We start from the raw sequence: 24,595 nt of genomic DNA, 5'->3' as shown, positions 1-24,595 counted from the left end.
TGATGGGACGGTTTTATCTTGTCAGGAAGGGCTGGAGATCCTGTATTTGAGCAGCCAAGAACTTTTCAATTGCGTGTTCTTCCAATTCCTTAACAGAGTATAGAAACACTACTGAATGTGAAGTTTTTTAATGATTCCTGAAGTTGTGTAATTTGGTAGTTGTACTGAGATTGTATTTGATTTTCAAAGTTTGGTATGTTATGTGAATTGCAGTAGGGACCTGTCGACTCCCCTTTATTTACTGGGAGTCTTCCTTTAGGCCCTTCTCCTTGGTAATTTCTCACTAACGTTTAACTTCTCACAATGCATTTTGATACGTTCACGGTCTCTGGTACCTTTTACAATTTAATGTGTGCAATGCTAAAGAGATGTTTTAAAATAAAGCGGGGAAGCATGGATATGGGTGGGATTTAGATTTGGAGTAACATTTTTAAACATTTACTGTAACAACACTAAACTCGGCTTTTGAGGCAAGATGGTTGCCAGCTATGGAAGCCTCCCAGAGTTGAGAAGCAGGTGAGATGTACACTGTCGTGGAATGAAGTCCTTCCAGTCTTCAACTTGTTGTGTCCCTTCACTTTCAGAATGGAAACTACATGTTGACCTTGCTTTACATAACTGCTGATGATGAACGAGGGTACTTGGACATTAGATGTCCCACCACTGGTGGGGAGCCAACAGAGACTACTAGAACCTCTGGTGTGGAGCTGACTGGAACCACTGGTGGGGAGCCAACAGAGACTACTAGCCCCTCTGGTGGGGAACTGACCGGAACCACTGGTGGAGAAATGACAACTATTTGGAAACCTACAGTGCCAACTCTCCCTGACACTGCTCTCTGCAGAGCCTCCAGCATGACTGTAGAACTGCCCTCTGAGTTGCTTCAAGTTCTAGTATTGAGTGAGTTTGAATTTGGCCCAAATACTTTTGGGAGGGATCTGATCTGTCTTTGTAGATAATGGAACTATTTTTTTTTTTTTTTATAGGTCCATCCAATGAATGGGTAGATATTGGTGATGCTCCCAGTTACTGCAACTACAGTTTGGTGCAGGGAAGAGGCGGCAGGAACTTCTTTACAACCCCCTACAGGGCTTGTGATGTCCGGATACAGGTAGGAATCGTACATTGTATGCTAATCTGGAGTTTGAGCTTGACTACTACAACCTACATAAAACTATTCTCTTTCTCTGATTTGCTGACTAATACCCCTTCACTAGCACATCTGACCCGTGAGTGCTCGGTATGGGTACAGGTGGTTCTCCACTGGCTATTTGTGAAGTTGGGCAAGCACCAAGCTGCACAGAATCTGTTTCGGCACCCCAAACAAACTAGAGAACTATCCTTAAATGAGATCTCTTTGGCAAATTTATATTACCCCCCACCCCCCTTTCAATAGAACTAATTTAACCAAGTCAATTATAATCTGCAATTGTTTTTAGACCTTCCTAGATATTTACAAAATCTAGCAGTACAGCTGTACTGTTCTATTTAATACCATTTTGTGCAAATCTTTTGGCATATTTAGTAACTTCCGCTGCGTGTGATGTCGGTAGCTCTGCAATGGAAAAACAAGCGTAACGTCCTTCCACTTTCAACTAGTTCTGTTCCTTCACTTTCAGGATGGAAGCTACATCTTAACATTACTCTACATTACCACTGCTAAGGGAGGCTACGTGCACATGACTTGTCCAATAAAAACCACTACTAGGGAGCCAACCAAGACTACTAGAACCAGCAGGAAGACCACCAGGACAACCAGCAGGAAGACCACCAGCGGGAAGACCAGAACCAGCAGGAAGACAACCAGGACAACCATTGGGGAGCCAACGAAGACCACCAGGACAACCAGCAGGAAGACCACCAGCGGGAGGACAAGGACAACCAGCAGGAAGACCAGCAGTGGGAAGACCACCAGGACAACTATTGGGGAGCCAACGAAGACCACCAGGACAACCAGCAGGAAGACCACCAGGACAACCAGCAGGAAGCCAACCAGCGGGAGGACAAGGACAACCAGCAGGAAGCCAACCAGCGGGAGGACAAGGACAACCAGCAGGAAGACCAGCAGTGGGAAGACCACCAGGACAACTATTGGGGAGCCAACGAAGACCACCAGGACAACCAGCAGGAAGACCACCAGGACAACCAGCAGGAAGACCACCAGCGGGAGGACAAGGACAACCAGCAGGAAGACCACCAGCAGGAGGACAAGGACAACCAGCAGGAAGACCACCAGCAGGAAGACCACCAGGACAACCATTGGGGAGCCAACGAAGACTACCAGAACCACCAGAACCATTGGGGAGCCAACGAAGACCACCAGGACAACCAGCAGGAAGACCACCAGGACAACCAGCAGGAAGACCACCAGCGGGAGGACAAGGACAACCAGCAGGAAGCCAACCAGCGGGAGGACAAGGACAACCAGCAGGAAGACCAGCAGTGGGAAGACCACCAGGACAACTATTGGGGAGCCAACGAAGACTACCAGGACCACCAGAACCATTGGGGAGCCAACGAAGACCACCAGGACAACCAGCAGGAAGACCACCAGGACAACCAGCGGGAAGCCAACCAGTGGGAGGACAAGGACAACCAGCAGGAAGACCACCAGGACAACCAGCAGGAAGCCAACCATTGGGGAGCCAACCAAGACTACCAGAACAACCAGCAGGAAGCCAACCAGCGGGAGGACAAGGACAACCAGAACCACCATTGGGGAGCTGACCAAAACCACAACTATTTGGAAACCTACAATGCCAACTTTCCCTGACACTGCTTTCTGCAGAGCCTCCAGCATGACTGTAGAACTGCCCTCGGAGTTGCTTCAAGTTCTAGTATTGAGTGAGTTTGAATTTGGCCCAAATACTTTTGGGAGGGATCTGATCTGTCTTTGTAGATAATGGAACTATTTTTTTTTTTATAGGTCCATCCAATGAATGGGTAGATATCGGTGATGCTCCCAGTTACTGCAACTACAGTTTGGTGCGGGGAGGAGGCAGCAGGAACTTCTTTACAACCCCCTACAGGGCTTGTGATGTCCAGATACAGGTAGGAATCGTACATTGTACGCTAATCTGGAGTTTGAGCTCTAATACTACAACCTACATAAAACTATTGTTTTTCTCTGATTTGCTGACTAATACCCCTTCACTAGCACATCTGACCCGTGAGTGCTCGGTATGGGTACAGGTGGTTCTCCACTGGCTATTTTGTGAAGTTGAGCAAGCACCAAGCTGCACAGAATCTGTTTCGGCACCCCAAACAAACTAGAGAACTATCCTTAAATGAGATCTCTTTGGCAAATTTTATATTACCCCCCACCCCCCTTCAATAGAACTAATTTAACCAAGTCAATTATAATCTGCAATTGTTTTTAGACCTTCCTAGATATTTACAAAATCTAGCGGTACAGCTGTACTGTTCTATTTAATACCGTTTTGTGCAAATCTTTTGGCATTTAGTGACTTCCACTGCGTGTGATGTCGGTAGCTCTGCAATGGAAAAATCTAAGCATAACGTCCTTCCACTTTCAAGTAGTTCTGTTCCTTCACTTTCAGGATGGAAGCTACATCTTAACCTTACTCTACATTACCACTGCTAACGGAGGCTACGTGCACATGAGATGTCCAATTCCCACCAGTGGGAAGACTACCAAGACCACCATTGGGGCGCTGACCAGGACAACCAGAACCACCAGCGGGAGCTTGACCATAACCAGAACCACCATTGGGGAGCCAACCAGAACCACCAGCGGGAAGACTACCAAGGCCCCTACAAATGTGGTCTGCACAGCTTCCAATATGGTGGTGGAGCTTCCCAACGAACCTTTAAGACTGGTTAAGGTTCTAGGTGAGTTAGGCTTGTTTAATTTGAGGGGCTTCGTGTGACACTAATGGAGACTGGTAATTCCCTTTTTTCTTTGTAGATAAATCCAACCAGTGGGTAGCTGTCGTTGATGCTCCCAAGTACTGCAACTACACCTTGTCTCGGGAAAGGGGAAGGAACTTCTTCATAACCCCCTACACGGCCTGTGATGTCAGGATACTGGTAATCATTTTTGTCCAAGCTCGCCTAACTACTCAACACCATACTGTATGCTCTCTCCTAACCAATAAACTTCTGTGTTTTTTGTTATTGAAGCTTCATATACTGAGCATCAAATATTTAGGTAAAATTCACTAGATGTGATCTGTTTTGAGCAGGTGCAGTGACTTTTTTTTTGTGCTGATTCACTATTGACTTCACGAAGATGCTGCAAAATGATCTGTCAATCTTGGGCAGGTGTTGTGACTCTTGGTCTCCCCAGATCGTGGACAGTGTCTGGTTCTACCGTCCTCGCCAGGTTTGAAATTGCCGGCTGTGAGCACCCAAGACAGTGAGCCACAGTACACTGCCCTAGTCCAGCCTCCAACATGCCGATTGCACAAAGGCACTGCTCTCTTGACCAACGTGGCATATTGTTTGTTTCTTCTGCAATTTCTTCTCTTATTCAAGCTTGCAACAGCTGAAATCGCTCCATATCCCGTGTCCAATAAACTGTCACTAAGTGCATATGCTTAAGTCTGTCACTGAAGCATGTCATGGTCAAGAATAATGATGATTCAAGAAACCATAAACATTTTGTCAATGTCCATTTTATATATTTTTTGAAAATGTGTACTAATAGTGAAGTTTCTTTTGATGCTCGGTATACAAAGTTTAGGCAATGGTATGATTGGGCCAACTTGCTCTGCTTTCCTCTCCTATTAAATGAAGTAAGTTCATGTTCATATTTCCATCTTGTATGACCATTGAAATCAATTTGGTATTACATATTTTCTTTGTTCTAGAATAACAACTATGTTTTGAAAATATGGTATCTGACAACTGGTGGCAAAAAAGGGTATGTGGTGATGGAATGCCCCACCAGTGCTGGAGAACCCACAAAAGCCCCAACAACTACGACCACTACATGGGAGCAAACCAAACCGACAAGGATCACTGGAATTGCTACGAAGACAACCATGAGAACCACTAGTGGGGAGCCAACTGTGGTCTGCACAGCCTCTAGTATGGTGGTGGAGCTGTCCAGGGAACCTCTGGTACTAGTAGAGCTTCTAGGTGAGTTGGGTGTTTTGCTTCTATGTGGATGAACTTAAGGGCACTAGGGAATTTTATGCACTCTTCTCTTGTAGCTGAATCCAGCGAGTGGGTAGCTGTCATTGATGCTCCTGAGGATTGCAACTACACCTTGATTCGGAGCAGAGAAAGGAACCTCTTCAAAACCCCCTACACAGCATGTGATGTCAAGATTCTGGTAATCCATTTAACCAAATAAGCGACTTCTGTTCAAACTTGGACTGTAAATGCACAGCTGTAAAGGTGTTTTCTGCTAGGTAGTGGTCTAATACCATTGGGGGGGGGGATGGGTAGAGAATGAACCCAAAGTAGTGCTCACAAAACAGATGGGGGAGGGGGGGTGCTGGTCTTGGATTTCCTAATGTTGTATGAAGTACTCAAGACCCTCATTGGGGATTAGCTGGTTCCAGTTTCTGCTTGTGATTTTACTTTCCTTTTACCCTAAACCTTTTTTTATATGCAAATTGAATTCTAGAATGAGAACTACTTCTTGGCCTTGCGCTATACAACAATTGATGGTAAAGTAGGGCATGTACAGATGAAATGTCCAACCAGTGCAGGAGAACCAACAAAAGCACCTGCAACTACACACACGACCAGGAAATCAACAAGGACCCCCCCAGCACCAGATGTGGTGTGCAACTCCTCCGGCATGATGGTGGAGCTGCCCAAGGACTCTCTGGACCTAGTGGAGCTTCTAGGCGAGTTGGAGTTTTGGTAGACCCCTGCAAATGTGTCCATGGCAGTCGGTATCTTGTGGTAACTTTTTTCTTTCTTTGTAGATTATTCCAACAAATGGGTAGTTGTCAACAAGGCTCCTGTGTACTGCAACTACACCTTGCTGCAGGGAAGTGGAAGGACCCTTTTCATAACCCCCTACAAAGCCTGTGATGTCAGGATACTGGTAATCATGGGGAGGGAGGTGTGGGATTTTAAAACAGACCTGAACAATGGTATGTGTTATATATAAATTTGTAGAATTCACTTATTTGCATATTGGTTAATTGCATGAAGCTGCATGGTCCATTGTATGTTGCTTTTTTATTTGGGTAATTTACATAATAAACAATGGACAGACCTAAGCTTTGACATGTAATCATTTTGAACCCTGTTTTAGGGCTGCTTAGCCCAAGGTTCTATCGAAGATAGTTTTGGTTTGGAGAAATAGCGCACAGGCAGATGGGTAACCTGCCATTTCTTGACCAAACTCCTTCTCCAGGAAATATGATTAAACCAAATCCATAGAAATTTGAAGTGACGTCTGGTATTTGGACATGGCATAATGCACCTTGGTGGCAGTATTGTTTTGAACCAAAGCGCAGCTCCATCCTGAAACTTCAACACACTGCAGGCTTGGGATGTAAACTGATTTGTTTTGAGTCTAGTCCAGGGAAGTGTTGTCCCACTAAAATGGGACATCAAATTGAAGGCATTGTTGCAAAACACTGGCCTAGTAGATTTTCTGGTCTTTGCTTCAAAGCATGTCACTTCTGACACCTGCTGACATGACCAAAATGTGTCTGGACTACTACCCCAAGCCTGCAGTTTGCTTGTTTCCTGGTTATACATTTTGAAGCCAACTTCCTCCTTGTTCTAGAATGAGAACTACATCTTGACCCTCCGCTATACAACTTCTGGGCAACAAGTTTATGTTCACATGAAATGCCCAACCAGTGCTGCAGCACCCACAAAAACACCTTCCTCTACAACCACTGCTAGAAAACCAACAATACCCACTGTCTGCAAAGCCTCCGTCATGACAATAGAGCTGCCTGAAGGACCAATTGAACAAGTAGCCCTGATAGGTAAGCTGTGCCTTGGCCCAGATAACTTCCCTCCCAAATTGCTGGGCAATGAGGATAACCCTGGAAACCCAATCTCATGGCAATCTTGCCTCTTGCAGATAAATCCAACACTCTGGTAACTGTCAAAGATGATACCAGGAAGTGTGGATACAGCTTGGTGCATGGGAGAGGAAAGAACATCTTCACAACCCCTTACACGGCCTGTGATGTGAAGATGCTGGTAAGTATTTAGCTTTCTGTACTGTTTCTTTTAAAATTCCTATGCATGTAAATATCCTCACTTGTTCTCTCCCCTCCCTTAATTCTCTTCCAGAATGGGAATTATATGCTGACTCTAGCATATGTAACCCTTGCTGGGAGAAGGGTACTGGTGCAGATGAAATGTCCAACCAGTGCAGCTTTACCAACAGGGTCGCCGCTCCCTCCCATTGGGGTTTCTGTGTTCTGCAGTGATACTTGCATGACAGTGGAACTTCCTGGGGGACTGCTACAAGATATCCAGTTAATGGGTGAGTTGGCTTGGTACACAGTAATTTGGGTGCTGTAAAACAGAAAGCATGCTCTAAATGTGGCATCTGTTGTAGATGAATCCAACAACTTGGTAGCTGTTACCAGTGCTCCCAAGACTTGTGGCTACAGTTTGGTGAGGGGGAACGGCAAGAACATCTTGACCGCTCCTTACAAGGCCTGCAATGTTAAGATACTGGTAAGCAGAGGGCAATTGCAGCTGTATTCCCCATCTGTATTGGTGATCAAAATACTGTCAACGAGCAACTCTTTCCACTTCTTCTAGAACAACGTCTACATCCTGAGAGTCCTTTACACAACTCTTACTGGGGAGCGAGGAGATATACAGGCCAAGTGTCCTGTTCCTGGTCTAGTACCACGTGAGGGTAAGTGTTTATTCACTGGACACTTCATAATGCAGGAGTGCTCAAGTCTGGTGCTGCTTCTCTGCCAAATGCTGTTGCTGCATCGTGTTGCTTTTACTCGATATACAATGTGCGTTAGTTGAGGACTTCCCTACCTGAGATGGTAAAACCTAAACTACAGGGTCTTCCCTATACAACCTGAAACATTTACATTTACTGTTTTGCAGGGTGCAAGATACCAAGAAGTCAGCAGGTTGCTTGTGGTCCACCTAATGCTGATCCACAACTCTGTGTGGCCAATGGCTGTTGTGTGGATGCAACAACTTCCCAGTGTTACTATCCTTTGGATGGTATGGCTTGGTTTTGCTCTGATATAGCACTGCTCATCTCCTAAGAATCCAGATTAACTGAATAGCTTGTATAGGAAAACTTGTGGAGTATTTGGGGAGGGCGAGGAGCTTTATAATTGACCTGGTCCTTCAGGGAAACTGACTTTCACAAGGTTTCACTATTTGCATTCGAGTATATTCTTTGCTTTTCAGCGTGCACTGCAGATGGCCATTTTGTATTCTCCATATACCGCACCTCAACCAAGCCAGAAATCGATCCTGGCAGTCTAGTAATTGCAGGAAACCGATCATGTGCCCCAGTCATCTGCACGCCAGACTTTGCCATCTTCAAACTTCCTGTGACTGGCTGTGGGACACATGTCTTTGTAAGTTCACTCCTCTGGGGTTTGCAATTTTGTCACTACTTTACCACAAAGGTTAGTACTAGGACTTTAGGCTACAGTCCTTATTTATAGCTGTGTTTAAGGGGTGGTGGGAGGGTGCTAATCTAATGCATTACTGCTAGTTTTGGGCTGGCCCAGTTGATTGACAATCCTCCTTCAGTGTTCTCACCCGCAAGCTTTTGGGTTTGTTTGTGTTTTCTTTTCTGTAGACGGTGGCAGAGACTACAATCTATCTTGCTGAAGTTCAAGGCTTGGTTCGGGGGAACCAGCAGGTGTATGGACAAATTACCAGAGATGGCCCTTTTCGGTAATTCTTTTACACAAGCTGGGAACAGGCAGCCAGTTACCCCTCTTGCTGAAAGAAACCTATTTTGCAGCATACTTTTGCTGGTTGTAATGGGTGGGTTGGGCCCCCATGATCGGAGTAAAAGCCCTCCATGGTTTTGTCACTGAATGGAACATCTGTGCCAACTGGTAACTAAATTGATTCTTTATCTTCACTGTCTCCTCTGCACTGCAGTTTATATGTGGAATGTCGCTATTCTAAAGGAAGTTTGGCCAGCACTGGTTACTTGGTGGTGAACCCACCGCCTCCATCAGCAGCCTTGGCTTTTGGCTCGCTAGGGGTTCGGTTAAGGATTGCCACAGGTAATTGAACATGTCTAACCTTTTTTTTTTTTTTTTTTCACTGTATTAATAAGAACATGGTGTATTTGATGAAGGTAATGGCTTTCAATATAACTTCTCCCATTTGGTCTTGTGGAGCTGTAGCTCTATGTTGGGCATCATGTCCCATAATGACTGCTAGATTTGACTGGCTGAAGTCTCCTTTCAATGGCTGGTGTATTCAGAGCGATGTACTTGGTGTCTGGTTATTCTAAACACTTGTCTCTTGCAGACACCAGCTACACCAGCTTCTACCCACAGTCCCATCTGCCCCTGAGCTTCTTGCTTGGCAGCAAGGTGTATCTGGAAGTGCAGCTTGTAAACCCTCCTGACCCCAATGTAGTTCTGCTGGTCCACTACTGCATCGCCTATCCCCAGTCCTCTCAAGCTGCCTGGGTGATCCTCTATGAAGGGTGAGTATCCTGTATCATTGACGGTGTTCAAATATCCTGCTGTCTCAATTTGTCTGGACAAAGCAACATGCCGGATATGACCAGTGACCAAATTGCTGACCTTTCCTTCGGAGATCAACCCTTCATACCCTTACCCACTCAATGGCTGTATCAGCACCTACTTGTATTTGCGCTGTTTTTTGTGTAGGATTAGTGTGTTCAGCAACAGGTTAAGGGAGTGGCTCAGATTATCCAATACTATTGGCTGCAAACACTTGAAGTAAATCTGTGCATGCTATTTAGATTGCCGCAGCTGCTAGTGTGGCAATATGGCTGCCATGCACGTCAAGCCTCCTAGTTGGCAGCTGTCTGACTCCCTTCTGAATTTCTACCCCACAGTTGTCCAAACATCCTGGATTACAGCAGTGCTGCTGGCCTCCATGTGAAATACAATAACATGCCTGTATCCAAGCACACTCGACGCTTTGAAATACAAAGCTTCCAGTTCCTGGACTACAAGACCAAGCAGCATTTGGATGAGGAAGTGAGTCTCTTATAGTGGTCCAATCGTATACTCAAGCTTGCCTCCAAATGCCTAGTCAGAAATGGTATTTTAGACAAATGCAGATCTACAGCTGCTCTAGCTCCATTTACTTTCTTTTCAGATCTATTTTATGTGTTCAACTGAAGTCTGTTCTCCTGAACGCCGTGTTTGTAATGAAGGATGCTTTGATGGGAGAGGTATGTTCCTGAAAAGCACTACCTGGACCCACAGTTTCCGAGGATGTTAGTCCTTTTGTAGTTTGGTTATTTTTAGGTCAAGCCTTCCATTTTATTGCATGAAGTCTTCCATCTTGCTCTTGAGACTTCCCCTGAAGTATTTGTTTGGTTTAAGTTCTGCTCCCCTGGTTAACAAGTTTTGGGCAATAGTTATACCACTTGATAATGTTCCAGATAACTCTCTCCTTCCACAGATATGCCTGTTCCAGTAGATCTTGGTGTGGGAGGGCGCTGTGCACGAAAGCCCTGTCCTGGGAAATCAAACGTAGTCAAGCGAGCTGCTTCTGGTCATACCGGCCTCATCGCTGTCGGTGTAGAAACCTTTATTTTGGATGAGAATGTGCCCCATGAACAAACGGGTAAGTGATTGAGATCATGTTTATTAAAGCAGGACTGTCCTTTTGATGTCTTCTCTTAAGATGGAGGTTGCTCTAATTTTGGCTTGGGCTGAAGCTTCATTTGTTCCTCACTTGATCACCAAAATGCTTTGCCAGTAACTATTTTCTTCTTCTTGCAGAGAAGCACTGGACTCGCTTCCATGGTTTCCTGGGGCTGCTTGGTTTGGTGGTCTCGGTATCTCTTCTAATGCTCTTCCTCAAAAAAATGGGTTGTCTTGCAAATTGTCATGTCCCAGAGAAGCAGTCTCTAACTTGAATAAACCTTGATCTTGAAATTGTTTCCTCCTTGTGGGTTATTTCCCCTGCCAACTAAATTAAACTACTTCCCCCAAATATTTGTGGGGGGCACAATAAGTCAAGTAGGAACTGCCTTTTACCGTACACTAGCAGATTTGCTTTTTGTTTTCAGTGAGGTTTGTGTTTTAATGCCCTGATGTAATGGCTGCATTGTTTTTAAAGTACTCGAGACCACTTCAGCTGGTGCCACTAAGGGAGTTGATACATTGCCACTTGCTGGAACACCAGAAACATTGACTTGCTGTGTACTTCACTAGTGCCATAAGGGTTCGCTACTTGTCTGTTTATCCAAATATTAAATTACTTGGTCCAACACTTGAAATGTATTGCTTCTGGAATGGTGTAGCAGCCATGACAAAGGGCCAATAAACTGCTGTGAAGTAGGCAAGTGTAGCCCTTCTTTTTAAAAGGGCAGTCATGCCATCTTGACACTGCCTACAATTCCCTGAATGTTTGTTTGGTGCTGGACAATTGTAACTAGAGCGGCTGCTACTTCTATGCTGTCAGGGCTTTGAATTGAGGGCAGACAGAAGTCATCCGATGACTCGGTCATATCGCAGGACTAGTTTTTTACATAAGCAACATATTTGCATGCCAATGTTTGGAAGTGTGGGGTTTTTTTTTTTGGGGGGGGGGGTGTGGAATTGATATATACAATAAAAAAATGATTGTGTGGTCATGTTCAGCGGGAATACACGTGGCACTAGTGTTTGTCATCTGTCTTCGCTGTCTCTGAAATTCATACAGAACAATGACATGACACTCTTACTACTTCATATACCAGTCTTCCACAAGTACTAAAGTTATTCCAGTAAAAAGCCTAACAAAACAAGATGATGCCATCCACTAATGTGGTACACTTCAGCATGTGACACCAAATGGCTTGGAGGGAGGTAGCGCTTACATTATGGAGTGTGAGTTGATTGACTTCTCTACAAAAAATGACAGGAATGTGGAGCCTGGCGCTATTTGGACACAGGCTGTAAAGAACAGACATTTTGGATGCATACTATTTTTTTTTTTTGTTTGTTTTTTTTGTTTTATAAAGGTTTTGATATATCCTAGTTCAGGCCCCTGGGTCACAGATGTGGTCATGTAACTCATATTTCTTAATGGGGGGGGGGGGGTTCTACAGACAGAAAAAACAAGGACAAAAATATATATAATTGGATTGAAGTATGTGCTATGTTACATTGTATGATGGGGACTGCAACATTTACACGAAGGTTAGCAGTTGGCCAGGCCTCCCATGGAAATCTCAAATTCTCTCGTCTTGCTTTCTTTTGATATATTCCTAATCAGATGTGTGTATTCCCACAGTTCCAGTAGTCTCTGGTGAATACTTCACCTTCAGGTTTGCATTACTGGTACAAGTTATTTATTTAATGATCCTTTCATACCAGTAAAAGTACACACAACAAAATAAGGGATTACGTTGACTAGATAATGCAGTGGATGCACTAAAAATATACAGTACACAATCAATAGAATACATTCTGAATTATATTTGTCGACATGGCTGTGGATCTAATCTACTGCCGCGGTTTTGAAAAATATATATAAAAAAAAAAACCTCAGGCAATTGGCCTTAATCAAAACTGTTGTAAATAAATGCTTTAAAAAAAAAAAAAAAAAAAACAGTAAAAACTGTTCATAAAGGATTAAGAACTGCATGTGTGATTTATGTAATCAAAATGGTCTTTAACACTCCTTAACAAAACATTTGTTAAAACAAGTTTTGTCAATAGACATTTTGCAGTGCACTGCAGATGGTTTTAGGGTTTTTTTACAGTGGCTGTATTTGTGTATTCTCACTTTTCAATATGCTGTTCAACAATAAAAAGATAAAAATGATATATAAGCCTCTACTTGAAATAATACACTTCTTGCATTTTTTCTGTTGCTGGAGAAGGTATAGTAAATAGGATGGATTGTGTTTGTCTGCTTGGTGCAGGCAGCATGCTATGCTGTCTCACTCCTCATGGGAAAGCAGATGAGCAAATTAAAGAGATAGAGGGACATCATTGACTGAAAGTGTTAATAACCGGCACCATCTGGAATTACTTCATTCAGAACCGAGTGGCAAAGAATTCACTATAGCTCTCCTTAATAATAGTCTCTTGTAGGAAACTGTAATGATGCAATCGGAGCTAAGACACGATTACCTTAACTATGTATTCATCTGTGTCTCTTGGATCCGTTTACAGAAAATGTCTCCAAGTATGCATTGTATAAGTGATCACTCTAACAAGGCAAAACAAGTTACAAGAGATATAGAATGTATTTCTATGTAATAGTAAATGTAATATACTCATTAATCCTGTCTTAAAATGTAATTAACTCAAATTTGCTATATTTATGGCTCAAATGTATTCCTCCTGCTTTGGAAAAAGTAGTAAAGGTTAATGCAGACCCAGGCTGCATGTTCACAAACACAGACTCAGTCTACAGTTTGTTTGAACTCTTTCAGCAGTTGAAACCATTAACTGAACCCAACAGATGTACAAGTTTCAGACCGTTACATCATTTGCATACTGTTGAAATATTGTGGTACTTTTATAAAGCTATTTGCATACTCTGTTGTAAAGGCATAGGTAAATTAAAGCTAGCTCCTTTTTTTGTTTTAACTAATGGTTTATTCTTAGAAATGTTTCTTTTCACACAAATAGAAAAAGTGTTACTCAAAAAAAAAGTATGTGGAAAACACATGATGCAAAACCTGCAACTACATATTGAAAACAGTTTTCAGGAAGATGAAGTTATTTACTTATCTGTAGCACTTGTAATAAGAAACTGTTGGAAAACAATAAACCTGTCACATATGACCCCTTGGTTAACGAGTGCTACCGCCTCGCCACTCTGCGGCTGCCACGTCGTTTCCCTTCCGGGTCAATGCGTTCTTGCAAAGGAGTCTCGCCTTCATCCAGACTGCCCGACATCCCGACCCTAGGAAAAAACTGTCAGAGCAGCCCGTCCAAAGAACTCTGTTCTCGCTGCTTGGCGCCCTCACAGGTTGGGAGGGAGATTTGCAACCAAGAATCATTGTATTTCTGTCACAAGGACTTAACTTACAGGTTGGGGCAAAGCACACATTTAAAACATATATGTGCTAGTGGTCTGGAACTGGAACTGGAACACGGCCATTCATCCTGGACTTTGGCAAAGTTTACAGTAAACCATGTGCTTGTCAGTTAACTCTATCACACTCTGTCTTAATGGTTTGAGATCCGGCAATTGGAGTGTCGTGACACATGTTTTAGTTAATCACTAGTTTATAGAGCATAATTAGTTCTTAATATTCCCCATGGCCTGTTCAATTATAAAACTGTAGTTAAGAAACATCTTAAATTGACTTTAGTTAATACAGGTGTATTCATACCTCTAAAAACTGTGAATTAGGTTTGAGAATGTTGAGTCTTTTGCTCGGTTTCATTCAGCTCCAAGTCACATTTGGTCTTTAACACGACTGTGAAGGAGAGCAGGACTGTGCCACTGTTGCGGTATGAGGTTTAAAATAGATTAACTTTGGCCCTCCAATTAATAAATCTCACTTGTTATTCTTTACCACCAATCCCTGACCCACAACAACTTTGGGAACATTTGGAACAAACTGTAAAACCTTAAGACAGTGTAATCCTTTCCTCTTGTATATTATTTCACACACAGAGCTGACAGCAGCTGGTTGCAGATAGATACACTTTATTCCCCCATGGCTAATAGAAGACTGTAGGGAGTGAGTCTAAACCCACATCTGCTGAATATCTTAGTAAGTCAAATCACTGTTAAAGTTACCCATTTAATGAGCCAACAAATCACCATCCTGAAAACAGGTATCCACACAGCATCCACCCTTTCTTTAAAGGATTGAATTACAGCAGGGGATATGGAGGCAGTGCCCTCCCCCACCCCAACTCTTACAGTGACGGCATACGTAGCATTTCATACTGAAAAATAGGAGGCTGTGTGGTCCAGTGGTTAAAGAAAAGGGCTTGTAACCAGGAGGTCCCTGGTTCAAAGCCCACCTCAGCCACTGACTCATTGTGTGACCCTGAGCAAGTCACTTAACCTCCTTGTGCTCCATCTTTCGGGTGAGATGTAATTGTAAGTGACTCTGCAGCTGATGCATAGTTCACACACCCTGGGCTCTGTAAGTCGCCTTGGATAAAGGCGTCTGCTAAATAAACAAACAAATAATAATTTAGCATTGGATTACACCTGTGAGGAAGCGGCGGGAAACTGAGAAAAGTATATTTTCCCCGTCAAATCAGACCAAATTTAGTGTAGTTCTACTATTGTCAGGCAGGGTAATAACAGACAATTGCTTGTTGTATTTCTAAAAGTACAGGGTCAGTTTGCAGTGGGTATTTGTAGTAAACTTAACAGAGACGTACAGGATTCCAATTGCGAGACAAATGCCTTGTGGTGATGAAAAGCATTTGTGCTACACAATGCTGGTGTCTGTCCAACCAGTGTACAGCACTTCAAAAAGACTCAGTTACTGAACCTGGAACCTCGACATCAAGCAAGGATAGTACTTTCACTAGGAAAATAGGTGTCCAGCAGAGGGCGTCAGAGAACTAAATAAAAATATGTTGGCCACAGCAATTATAATGATAAGATGCAATGTAATTTTACTAAGCAACCTGGACTCTACCACTCCAAGTGGAAATTAATTTCTGAATAACTGAATTTTTTTTTTATTCTTTTTTCAATATTTCCCACTCTGACACCAAGTGTGACAGGGTAGCATCACGGCCCAAGTTGTTATTAACAGGAAGAGAGACTCAGAAGGAAGAAGTTGCAGGTTAAGCACTAATGCACACGATTATTTACAGGTGCAGTAGCCAAAACAAAAGGTTTACAGTTCCACTTTCTCTCTGAAGAAACTCGTGGTCAGAGTATACAAGATTGGGTTGAGGGCACTGTTGATTGGGAGTATGAATATCACCACCCATGAAGATATTGTTCCTGAATGAATAAAACAAAAAAAAAACCCAGGAAATAGGATAATGAGACCTGAGTACAGTTTCATTAAGACTTCAATTTTCCAATATAAGGATATAGGCTATATATAGTAATTATCCAAGCCTACCGTTGGACATTTAAAAAATTAGCAAGATAACTTAGTTAATGTACTTCATCAATGAATTCTTTTAAATGTGAAAGTGGAGAATGTACAGTAAGATAAAAGTGGCACTTTACCAAGGTCATTTTTGATTATATGCAAAGTAACCAGCAGCTCTCATGCAATTTGCACATCCGCAAGTTCATATCAGAAATAACTGGACTGAAAAATGGCAGCAGGTGCTCTGGACTGATGAGTCAAAATTTGAAATATTTGGCTGTAGCAGAAGGCAGTTTGTTCGCCGAAGGGCTGGAGAGCGGTACACGAATGAGTGTCTAGAGGCAACAGTGAAATATGGTGGAGGTTCCTTGCAAGTTTGGGGCTGCATTTCTGCAAATGGAGTTGGGGATTTGGTCAGAATTAATGGTCTCCTCAATGCTGAGAAGTACAGGCAGATACTCATCCATCATGCAATACCATCAGGGAGGCATCAGATTGGCCCCAAATTTATTCTGCAGCATGACAACGACCCCAAACATACAGCGAAAGTCATTAAGAACTATCATCAGCGTAAAGAAGAACAAGGAGTCCTGGAAGTGATGGTATGGCCCCCACAGAGCCCTGATCTCAACATCATTGAGTCTGTCTGGAATTACATGAAGAGAGAGAAGCAACTGAGGCTGCCTAAATCCACAGAAGAACTGTGGTTAGTTCTCCAAGATGTTTGTGCAAGTGTACCTAGAAGAATTGATGCTGTTTTGAAGGCAAAGGGTGGTCACACCAAATATTGATTTGATATATAGATAGATTTTTCTTCTGTTCACTCACTTTGCATTTTGTTAATTGATAAATATAAACTATTAACATGTCTATTTTTGAAAGCATTCTTACTTTACAGCATTTTTTCACACCTGCCTAAAACTTTTGCACAGCACTGTGTGTGTGTGTGTGTGTGTGTGTGTGTGTGTGTGTGTGTGTGTGTGTATATATATATATATATATATATATATATATATATATATATATATGTGTGTGTGTGTGTGTGTGTGTGTGTGTGTGTGTGTGTGTGTGTGTGTGTCCGTGCGTGCGTGCTTGCATGTGTGTGTGTGTGAACATTAATATATGTTTTAATAAAGAAAACACTAGAGCACATCCTTAGCTGCTGACGATACCGCTGGCCCTCTGGCAAATTCATCTTATTCATCACTTTTGAGACATTGACAGTCTTGTCAATGAAAACCCAGTGCGTAAAACATCCCCTTATTATGTTTTGTCTTTCACTGTACTACATATTCTACCACTGACAGAATGTGTTTTAAAGTTATCGATGATCTATTACAACATCTCATGGATTCAGTGGGTACGAGGCATAGCCCCGGCACCTCTTCAGCTAGTTAAAAATGCCATAAAGTGTTTTGCTCGCAAATGCGTTTTCTTAAACCAGGGACATTTAATTACTTTACGATTTCAGCTACGTGCCACAAAGATGACACTGGCTGCGAAAGAAGGACCACGACTCTATTGTGTGTGTGTGTGTGTGTGTTTTTTTTTTTTAAATATATACAAATCAGTTTAGTTGCTTTGAAGAACGTCTTGAACGATATAAGCAGATTCTTACATTACTGCTTGATTGAAGGAGTACACAACATGCTTCAGTATGAAAGCTGAACATGAATTTCAATAAACAACACGTTTTTAATGAAAAGAAAATTGTAGCCTCCTTCACCGTAGTGAAAACTGGCCTTTGTTATTTTTAAATACCATTGCTTCCGATTATTATTACTGCTTAATAACAGGAACATGTTACTTAGGGATGTTGAAATTAAACGCTTTCCTGCATACCTTACAGCGCGGACCGTGGGTCAAACCAGTAGGGTGCGGTGTATCTTTTTTTTTTTTTTTTCAAACTATAACACTAAACACAATAATAGTGCATATGCACAGAACCAAAAAAAAGTGGACGGGCAAAATACATAGTCGTCGACCCCCACTGCCCCCCGTCCCTTTAATTTATTTTTGTGCACATACTACTACTTTGTATATGATGTAGAATACGTGATGATAAAATCTAACACTAGTACATGCTCTTTCAAATAAACTTGTTATGGTTTTGAATGTGCGGTCGATCGATATTATTATCATTGCTTGCGCCCCGGCACCTCTTTGTTTACACATTAAGCACTGGTGACTATCGTTTACAGGAACCGTTGATTCTTCATTTTTATTGTTTCTTTCATTACGTTCATTCCTATATCTAACGCGATGCTATTTTCATCTTTTAAGTATAGGGCACGTCTACACACGTTTCTCAGCATACTGACATTTTTTGAAAATTAAATCCGGTGATTTTCTCTCGTGCAGAATTGAGTCTAGCAGTGCTTTACCAATGATCTAAAAATGTTGATAATTCAACGGCAGCAATTGGCTTGTCAATTACAAATTCAATTAAAACACTTTAAGCCTCACAACTTAAATACCCGCGCCCGTAGAACTCAGACATATTGACTGCTTTTTTGTGTGTGGTTTTTTTGGTGGCATTTTATTTACAATAACGATGTTACGGAGAGGGCAGGCGATGCTGCCTTTCTTCTTATTGGCCTGGGTCTTGAGGCTCACACAAGCTCTTGCTTCAGCTCATGATCGCCTGCAGGATGAAGCGGCTGCAAATTCCATGTCAGGGACAGGAAACTTGGATCGTGGAGGGAACTTGAGCTTGCCTGCTGATTTAGCCATTCCTTATGCTGAGGATGTTTTTTCTAAACCAGATAACTTTTCACCAAATGGAAAAAGTGAACTTTTTGAGGTTGCTGGGTATTCTGCAGATCAACAGAGGCAGTCTCTTGATCATGTGTTTTCTGAGTCTGATGCTGCAAACCATGGACTTTTTGATTTCAGCCAGCATTCTAGGTATGATGAGGATGCACTTGAACAGCCTGTCTCTTCCAATCTGTATAGTGATCACTTCAATTCTGATTTGACCAAGAACTCTGTCCCTTTTGTTGCTGATGAGTACCATATGGCTTCAGAATCTGAAGGCGATGTGGAACATGTACTCTTTACTGATCAGAGTAATGACCGTGATGCGGACTTCCCTCAAGTCTTTGCATATGCTGATTTGGCTACTTCCGATAAAGAAAATGTGTCTAATATTGCTACCCTTCTAGAAGATAATGATTCTGTTATTAATCTTGCCGCAGACGTGGGTATAGGTGAACTTGGCAAAGAGTTTGATTCTTCTGACAACTATAAATCTGGTACCTATTCTGAAACCCTAGGCTATGAGTCTGTTGCCTTTGCAGATCTTGAAAAGAAAGGCACTGATACTTTGCGTCCTGATGTGCATTCCTATCATCGTGAGGACCTAGTTACTGGTGACCTTGCTGGAATGCCCGTTTCTTCTTTTGACCGCTCTGTACTTACCGATATAAATCTGGAGTTGCATAAAGCTCTTTCTCCAGCTTTTAAAATTGCCAGTGCACGCAACTCTCCTGTTCTCTCTGAAGGTGACGGGTTGCCAAGCAGCATCTATGATGCCTCTGTAGGGCTCTATGGTGTATTTAATCTACCTATTACCCCAGAAAACCCTCCTCCCCATAGCACAGGAGAGCCATCCACCCTGGCTTCCGCAACTACATGCGGTGTTGCAGACATGACCATCAAATTGTTTGGTGGAAGGTTGACGGACCTTAAAGTGCAAGGTAAGGGTTCTTGCCAACGTGGTATCTGTTTAATTCTGGAAGAGGTACGGTTATCAAGTCTCATTGTAACTATTCCCCCGCAGCCGACTTCATATTTGTTGAAGTAAGCAAGATTCCGCAGAGGTGCAGGTACAAGGTGTTGGAGAGAAATGGAGTGGTCCACTTTACAACTGCCTTCAAAGGTTGCAATGTGAAGGCACTGGTAAGATTTAGATTCATAACTTTTTTAAAGTCTGCTACGTCATCGGATCCACACTTGCTGGCCTTGTACAGTATAAATGTTAAACTGACAAAGCAAATGCCATGGGACTGCTGTTCCACATATACAACTAACTTAATTTCTTAAATGTTCTTCAACTTGGGTGGTTTTTGTCAAATACAGAGCGTCTGCTTTCATCGTTATTGAGGTTCTTTACAATCTCAGATGCTGGCTAGAACAGTCCCGTTCAACTTTGACATTTTTTACTTTTGCTTGCAGGGTGGGCAATATGTCCTGACCCTGATGTGGCGGAACCACTATGTGCATATGTCCTGTCCAATTTCTACACCTGATGGACCTATTACAATCTGTGGTAAGAGTAGCATGACCATCAAACTCCCAGCAGGACCAATAGAAGCGCTTCGTGTAAAAAGTGAGTTTCTGCCTGGCACTAAATGGAATGTATGGGTGTATTTGCTTCACCATATACCTTGCTGCAACTCCTTGTATGCATTTGAAACTGTTGCATGTATGCTACAGTACATGTTTCTTCTGTCCTTGAACATAAGGACTACAGCACCCTTTTCAAGAGCATTTTCGATTTCAGTTTTTGAAGTACTGGTGGTAGTGTGGTGGTTAGTCTTGGGTGCACTTGAGGGATGGATTATACTGGGATCTGTGGGTGAGATGAGCGATGGATTAGTTTTTTGCAAATGTTTGGTAGCAGTTCTGAGTAACTACATGTAAGATTTATTCTGTAGCTGTTTTCCTCTCGCTGCTGTGTAGCCAATTGAGAAACTCTGCCTATTTAATAGATCCGGAGATCTCACTAAATTTCTTCTAATTGTAGATAAATTCAACAAATGGGTATCCATTTATGAAGTTGCTGTTAAATGCAAATATCAACTGTTGAGTGATTCAGAGGGAAGGATCACTTTCACTACTTCCTACAATGGATGTCACGTGAGGAGATTGGTACGTGTATCCTGCTTTCCACCAGTATCGGAAACATTATGCTCTGTATACAGCCTGCATTGTAACCTAGGAAGAATGGACCAATACAAAATGATGTGTGAAATTTATATAATGGGTTTATTTTCCCATTTCAATATTGGAATTGTTGCACTCAATTTGGCTGTTCACTTCTATAATGTGAACCTAGGATGGCCTTCCTACCTGTAGGAACAGGATACTGCGAAGATTAAAACTCCAGTGACGCCATTATTTATATTTTTGACCCTCCTAGATGGATCGTTATTTCTATAACCTCTACTATCAAATGGCTCCAGGGAAGCTAGGACAGGCACTCGTGTCTTGTAGGACCGGAATTAATGTTACAGTCCCACCTGAAGAGTCTTTGCCTTCTGTGTTTTGTGGCAAGTCTGGCATGATGATCAAATTGCCTAAAGGAAGTCTTAATGCAGTCAAAGTGAGAGGTGAGCTGCATCTATGTTCCTCTGAATTCTGATAGTGTCAACCCACCGCTCCTTACTGGTTGACGTAGAAATTGAAGTCGTGACCCATTCGCATGTTCAATTGCATATGGTTCTTGGCTGGCTGGCTACTACTGGAGTAGTACAACTGAAGCCTCGAACAGACCTTGTATAATAAGCATTTAGAAAGAACTTGCTGTGCAGGGAACTCATGGCATTTCTTCTACAGATGGTTTTGACAAGGCAATACCTGTCGGTAGTATTGCCGAGCAATGCAATTATCAACTCTTTCAAATGAAGACTGGACACATCATCTTGATTGCTTCCTTCCAAAGCTGTCAAGTTGCATTTGTGGTAAGACTATTGAGGCCATGATTTATTAAATGTTGCTGCATGCTTCCAGTAAACTGCTTCAGTACAAGCAATACTGAATATGCCAATAACAGAATTTCTCTTTTAAGGATGGTTGCTTTGCCTTGAGCCTCCAATTCCAGCATGCTGATGGTGTAATGGGAGAGGCGTCTGTGCTTTGCCATGCGGGTGGGAAGCCAAAACCAACTTCCCAACCCGAGACTCCTACAACTCAAGAAGTAACTTCCAGTATACTGTCTACAGTAATTCCTGCAGATGTGTCTGCTACCATCTGCAACAAGGATGGCATGACAGTAGTGCTACCCAATGGTCCTTGGTGGGGGATTAGAGTGAAAGGTGAGGGTTGTGTGGCTTCTTTTTCTTTCTCCCACCAGTGAGTTGACTAATGGAGGCACATACAGATTGACATTTATTCATTCACTCCCCTTGGTAGCTTAGGGTGGGCATTCCACAGCACTGATCACAATATTGCCCACTGTTCTTGGCTCTTGGAAAGCTATTCAAACAACTGGTGACTATCAGAGTACTGATGCCCGATTAGCTGGTATATTTGGTTAACCAATGCATGGTGAATGTGTCTTATGCTTGTTCCCTTTATTTTTGGCTTAAAGCTGTAATGGAATTTCAAATACTGAAGGCAGGTTCACACTGGGTATAAGATCCAGATGGACGCAGGCTGTAGTTCACACTGAGCAATCTTCTCCCTGGGTTTAATTTATTCTGACTAGTTTAAAAAAAGACAACTTTTGGAGGTTCGGCGAGTCCTGCACAACTGCTTTTAATTTGTACATGGTATAACTGTAGAGCCAAAAAAAAAAAAATGATCCAAATGAGAAATTCACTGACGGCAAATGCCACCATTCAGTTTCATGGTTGGTAAGATCGCTGACATTTGCTCAGACTTTCAGATAACAACCTGTTTAATTTAACCATCCCACTTTCAGTAGGCTGCTGAGACGCACATCAAACACGGTTTAAATTCCTGAGCTGTTAGTTTTCATTCTGATTATCTGTTTGATACTGTACATGCTTAATTCTTTTCTGCTACATCTGTAAGTGTCATTTTATTTCAAACAATAAACGGTAAATTGTATTACTTTTAAAATTCTAAAGGAAAGAGGCATGTGGTTGGCTGAAATGTGAGTGATGCCACCAACTTGACGCTGAGAAGTTAATCTTCCCAACTCGTCCGCAGCGTCTACGCTTTGAACGCAAGGTGGTCCGTCTGAATCGTATGCCCAGTGTGAACCCGCATCTCTACTTGCTGTAATGATGTCTCCTTTTATTGCAGATCTTTCTGGCAAAGAGATCACTGTGACTAGTGCTTTGGCAGAACGATGCCATTACAATCTCTCTCTGCATCTGGAGAAAATAATCTTTACAACTACCTACACTGGCTGTTTTGTTGAGGAAGTGGCAAGTACATTTCAAGTGACACTAGAACACTTTTTGTGGTTCCCTGGGGGCTAGCTTGATCTGTAATCTCTTAATATTTCAGTTTGACCTTGAGGTAACATTTTCATCCATAAAGTTGAATAGGACTTTACTGGACATTCCGTTTGTACATCCTTACATGGCAGTGGTACTTGTGTGAAATTGTATATGCTTTTACAAGTATTGGTCATTTGTTCCTACTAGGGAGGTCGGTATGTCCTGACTGTCCTGTACAGGACAGCTACTTGGAATCGAGGGTCTGTGCGGCTGGAATGCCCAACCAGTGCTGGAAGCCCTACAGAATTGCCTCCTCTTCCAGCCACTGTGGGGAAACCCATTCCTGTCTGCAGGTCCTCTAACATGACTGTGGTGCTGCCGGCAGGATCTCTAGAAAAAGTCTTTGTACTAGGTGTGTTGCGAGGTTGATTTGGGTACTAGAACCTTTTTGCAGTGGGGTACTTAAACTAGAAACTATCAATGGCTAGTCCTATCCTGGATGTGAACTCATGGATTCGTTTTGTTTCAGATGAATTCAAGAGGCCAGTAAAAGTCATTGATGCGCCCAAGTCATGCAATTACAGCTTGGTGGAGAGACGAGGACGGATCCTCTTCACAGCTCCCTACAGTGCCTGTGATGTCAAGATCTTGGTAATTTTCCTCGGTGTTTGTGTACTCTATGCCAATGGGGACGCGTGTAATCATCTACATGTCTCTTGCATTTGATTCTGGAGGTTTCGTTTGTTTTTGACATTTCTGTACATGCTGTTCTGGTCATCAACTTTCATAACGGATGGCTCTAACGTTGCATCTTTATACCCCCTACACACCTTGTGATGAGACTGCTAAATCCTTCATCTACTTCTACTTGATGGCAAAATTGGCATGCCAGTTTACTTTGAATTTTATAGTGGTCACTGAGTTTTGTTGGTTGAGTAATCCAATTGGCTTAAATGGGCCAAATGGCATTCATTCCTTTTTTTAATGAATTGTATTAACGGTATCAAATCAACTGGCATTGGCATTTTGTCCAACCGAAGCTTTGATACTTTGCCACTGTCTCCTCCTTCTCCCCTTGTACATGTAGAATGGAAACTATGTCCTGACCATTATGTCTACAAGTTATTCTGGAGGCTTTGCATCAGTGCAGGTAGAATGCCCTACCACTGGAGAACCAACAAAACCCCCTCCCTCTACAAAACCCATTCCTCCAACTCCTGTCTGTGGAGCTTCCAGCATGATGGTGGCGCTGCCTGAGGGACCTCTGGAACAAGTCAAGATAATGAGTGAGGATTATTTAGATTTTATATGAAATATATACATTGTTCTGGTA

General features: G+C 42.6%; 2 protein-coding genes across 2 annotated transcripts in view; both read left to right on the top strand.

Moving 5' to 3' along the window:
• LOC131737976 (uncharacterized) overlaps positions 1–11,042 on the top strand; it is a 67,030-nt gene extending 55,988 nt beyond the window's left edge. The window contains exons 33-56 of the mRNA XM_059030467.1: positions 585–900; positions 987–1,111; positions 1,620–2,844; positions 2,927–3,051; positions 3,561–3,852; positions 3,929–4,050; positions 4,833–5,103; positions 5,178–5,299; positions 5,597–5,822; positions 5,904–6,025; positions 6,719–6,926; positions 7,025–7,146; positions 7,240–7,435; positions 7,511–7,632; positions 7,720–7,819; positions 8,026–8,148; positions 8,341–8,513; positions 8,741–8,838; positions 9,052–9,179; positions 9,430–9,610; positions 9,989–10,133; positions 10,255–10,330; positions 10,564–10,728; positions 10,887–11,042. Coding sequence (XP_058886450.1) covers positions 585–900; positions 987–1,111; positions 1,620–2,844; positions 2,927–3,051; positions 3,561–3,852; positions 3,929–4,050; positions 4,833–5,103; positions 5,178–5,299; positions 5,597–5,822; positions 5,904–6,025; positions 6,719–6,926; positions 7,025–7,146; positions 7,240–7,435; positions 7,511–7,632; positions 7,720–7,819; positions 8,026–8,148; positions 8,341–8,513; positions 8,741–8,838; positions 9,052–9,179; positions 9,430–9,610; positions 9,989–10,133; positions 10,255–10,330; positions 10,564–10,728; positions 10,887–11,023 — 4,920 coding nt within the window. The 3' untranslated portion in view covers positions 11,024–11,042. The remainder of the gene's footprint in view (positions 1–584; positions 901–986; positions 1,112–1,619; positions 2,845–2,926; positions 3,052–3,560; positions 3,853–3,928; positions 4,051–4,832; positions 5,104–5,177; positions 5,300–5,596; positions 5,823–5,903; positions 6,026–6,718; positions 6,927–7,024; positions 7,147–7,239; positions 7,436–7,510; positions 7,633–7,719; positions 7,820–8,025; positions 8,149–8,340; positions 8,514–8,740; positions 8,839–9,051; positions 9,180–9,429; positions 9,611–9,988; positions 10,134–10,254; positions 10,331–10,563; positions 10,729–10,886) is intronic.
• A 7,576-nt stretch (positions 11,043–18,618) lies between these two features.
• LOC117406249 (mucin-5AC-like) overlaps positions 18,619–24,595 on the top strand; it is an 84,218-nt gene continuing 78,241 nt past the window's right edge. The window contains exons 1-11 of the mRNA XM_059030580.1: positions 18,619–19,827; positions 19,911–20,029; positions 20,306–20,459; positions 20,877–21,001; positions 21,273–21,462; positions 21,689–21,813; positions 21,921–22,167; positions 23,123–23,247; positions 23,470–23,674; positions 23,792–23,913; positions 24,350–24,548. Coding sequence (XP_058886563.1) covers positions 18,684–19,827; positions 19,911–20,029; positions 20,306–20,459; positions 20,877–21,001; positions 21,273–21,462; positions 21,689–21,813; positions 21,921–22,167; positions 23,123–23,247; positions 23,470–23,674; positions 23,792–23,913; positions 24,350–24,548 — 2,755 coding nt within the window. The 5' untranslated portion in view covers positions 18,619–18,683. The remainder of the gene's footprint in view (positions 19,828–19,910; positions 20,030–20,305; positions 20,460–20,876; positions 21,002–21,272; positions 21,463–21,688; positions 21,814–21,920; positions 22,168–23,122; positions 23,248–23,469; positions 23,675–23,791; positions 23,914–24,349; positions 24,549–24,595) is intronic.

The sequence above is a fragment of the Acipenser ruthenus genome, chromosome 9 (genome assembly GCF_902713425.1).
Source record: "Acipenser ruthenus chromosome 9, fAciRut3.2 maternal haplotype, whole genome shotgun sequence".
Taxonomy (NCBI): domain Eukaryota; kingdom Metazoa; phylum Chordata; class Actinopteri; order Acipenseriformes; family Acipenseridae; genus Acipenser; species Acipenser ruthenus.
The sequence above is the reverse complement of the archived record's forward strand: the minus strand, read 5'-3'. Positions and strand labels throughout refer to the sequence as shown.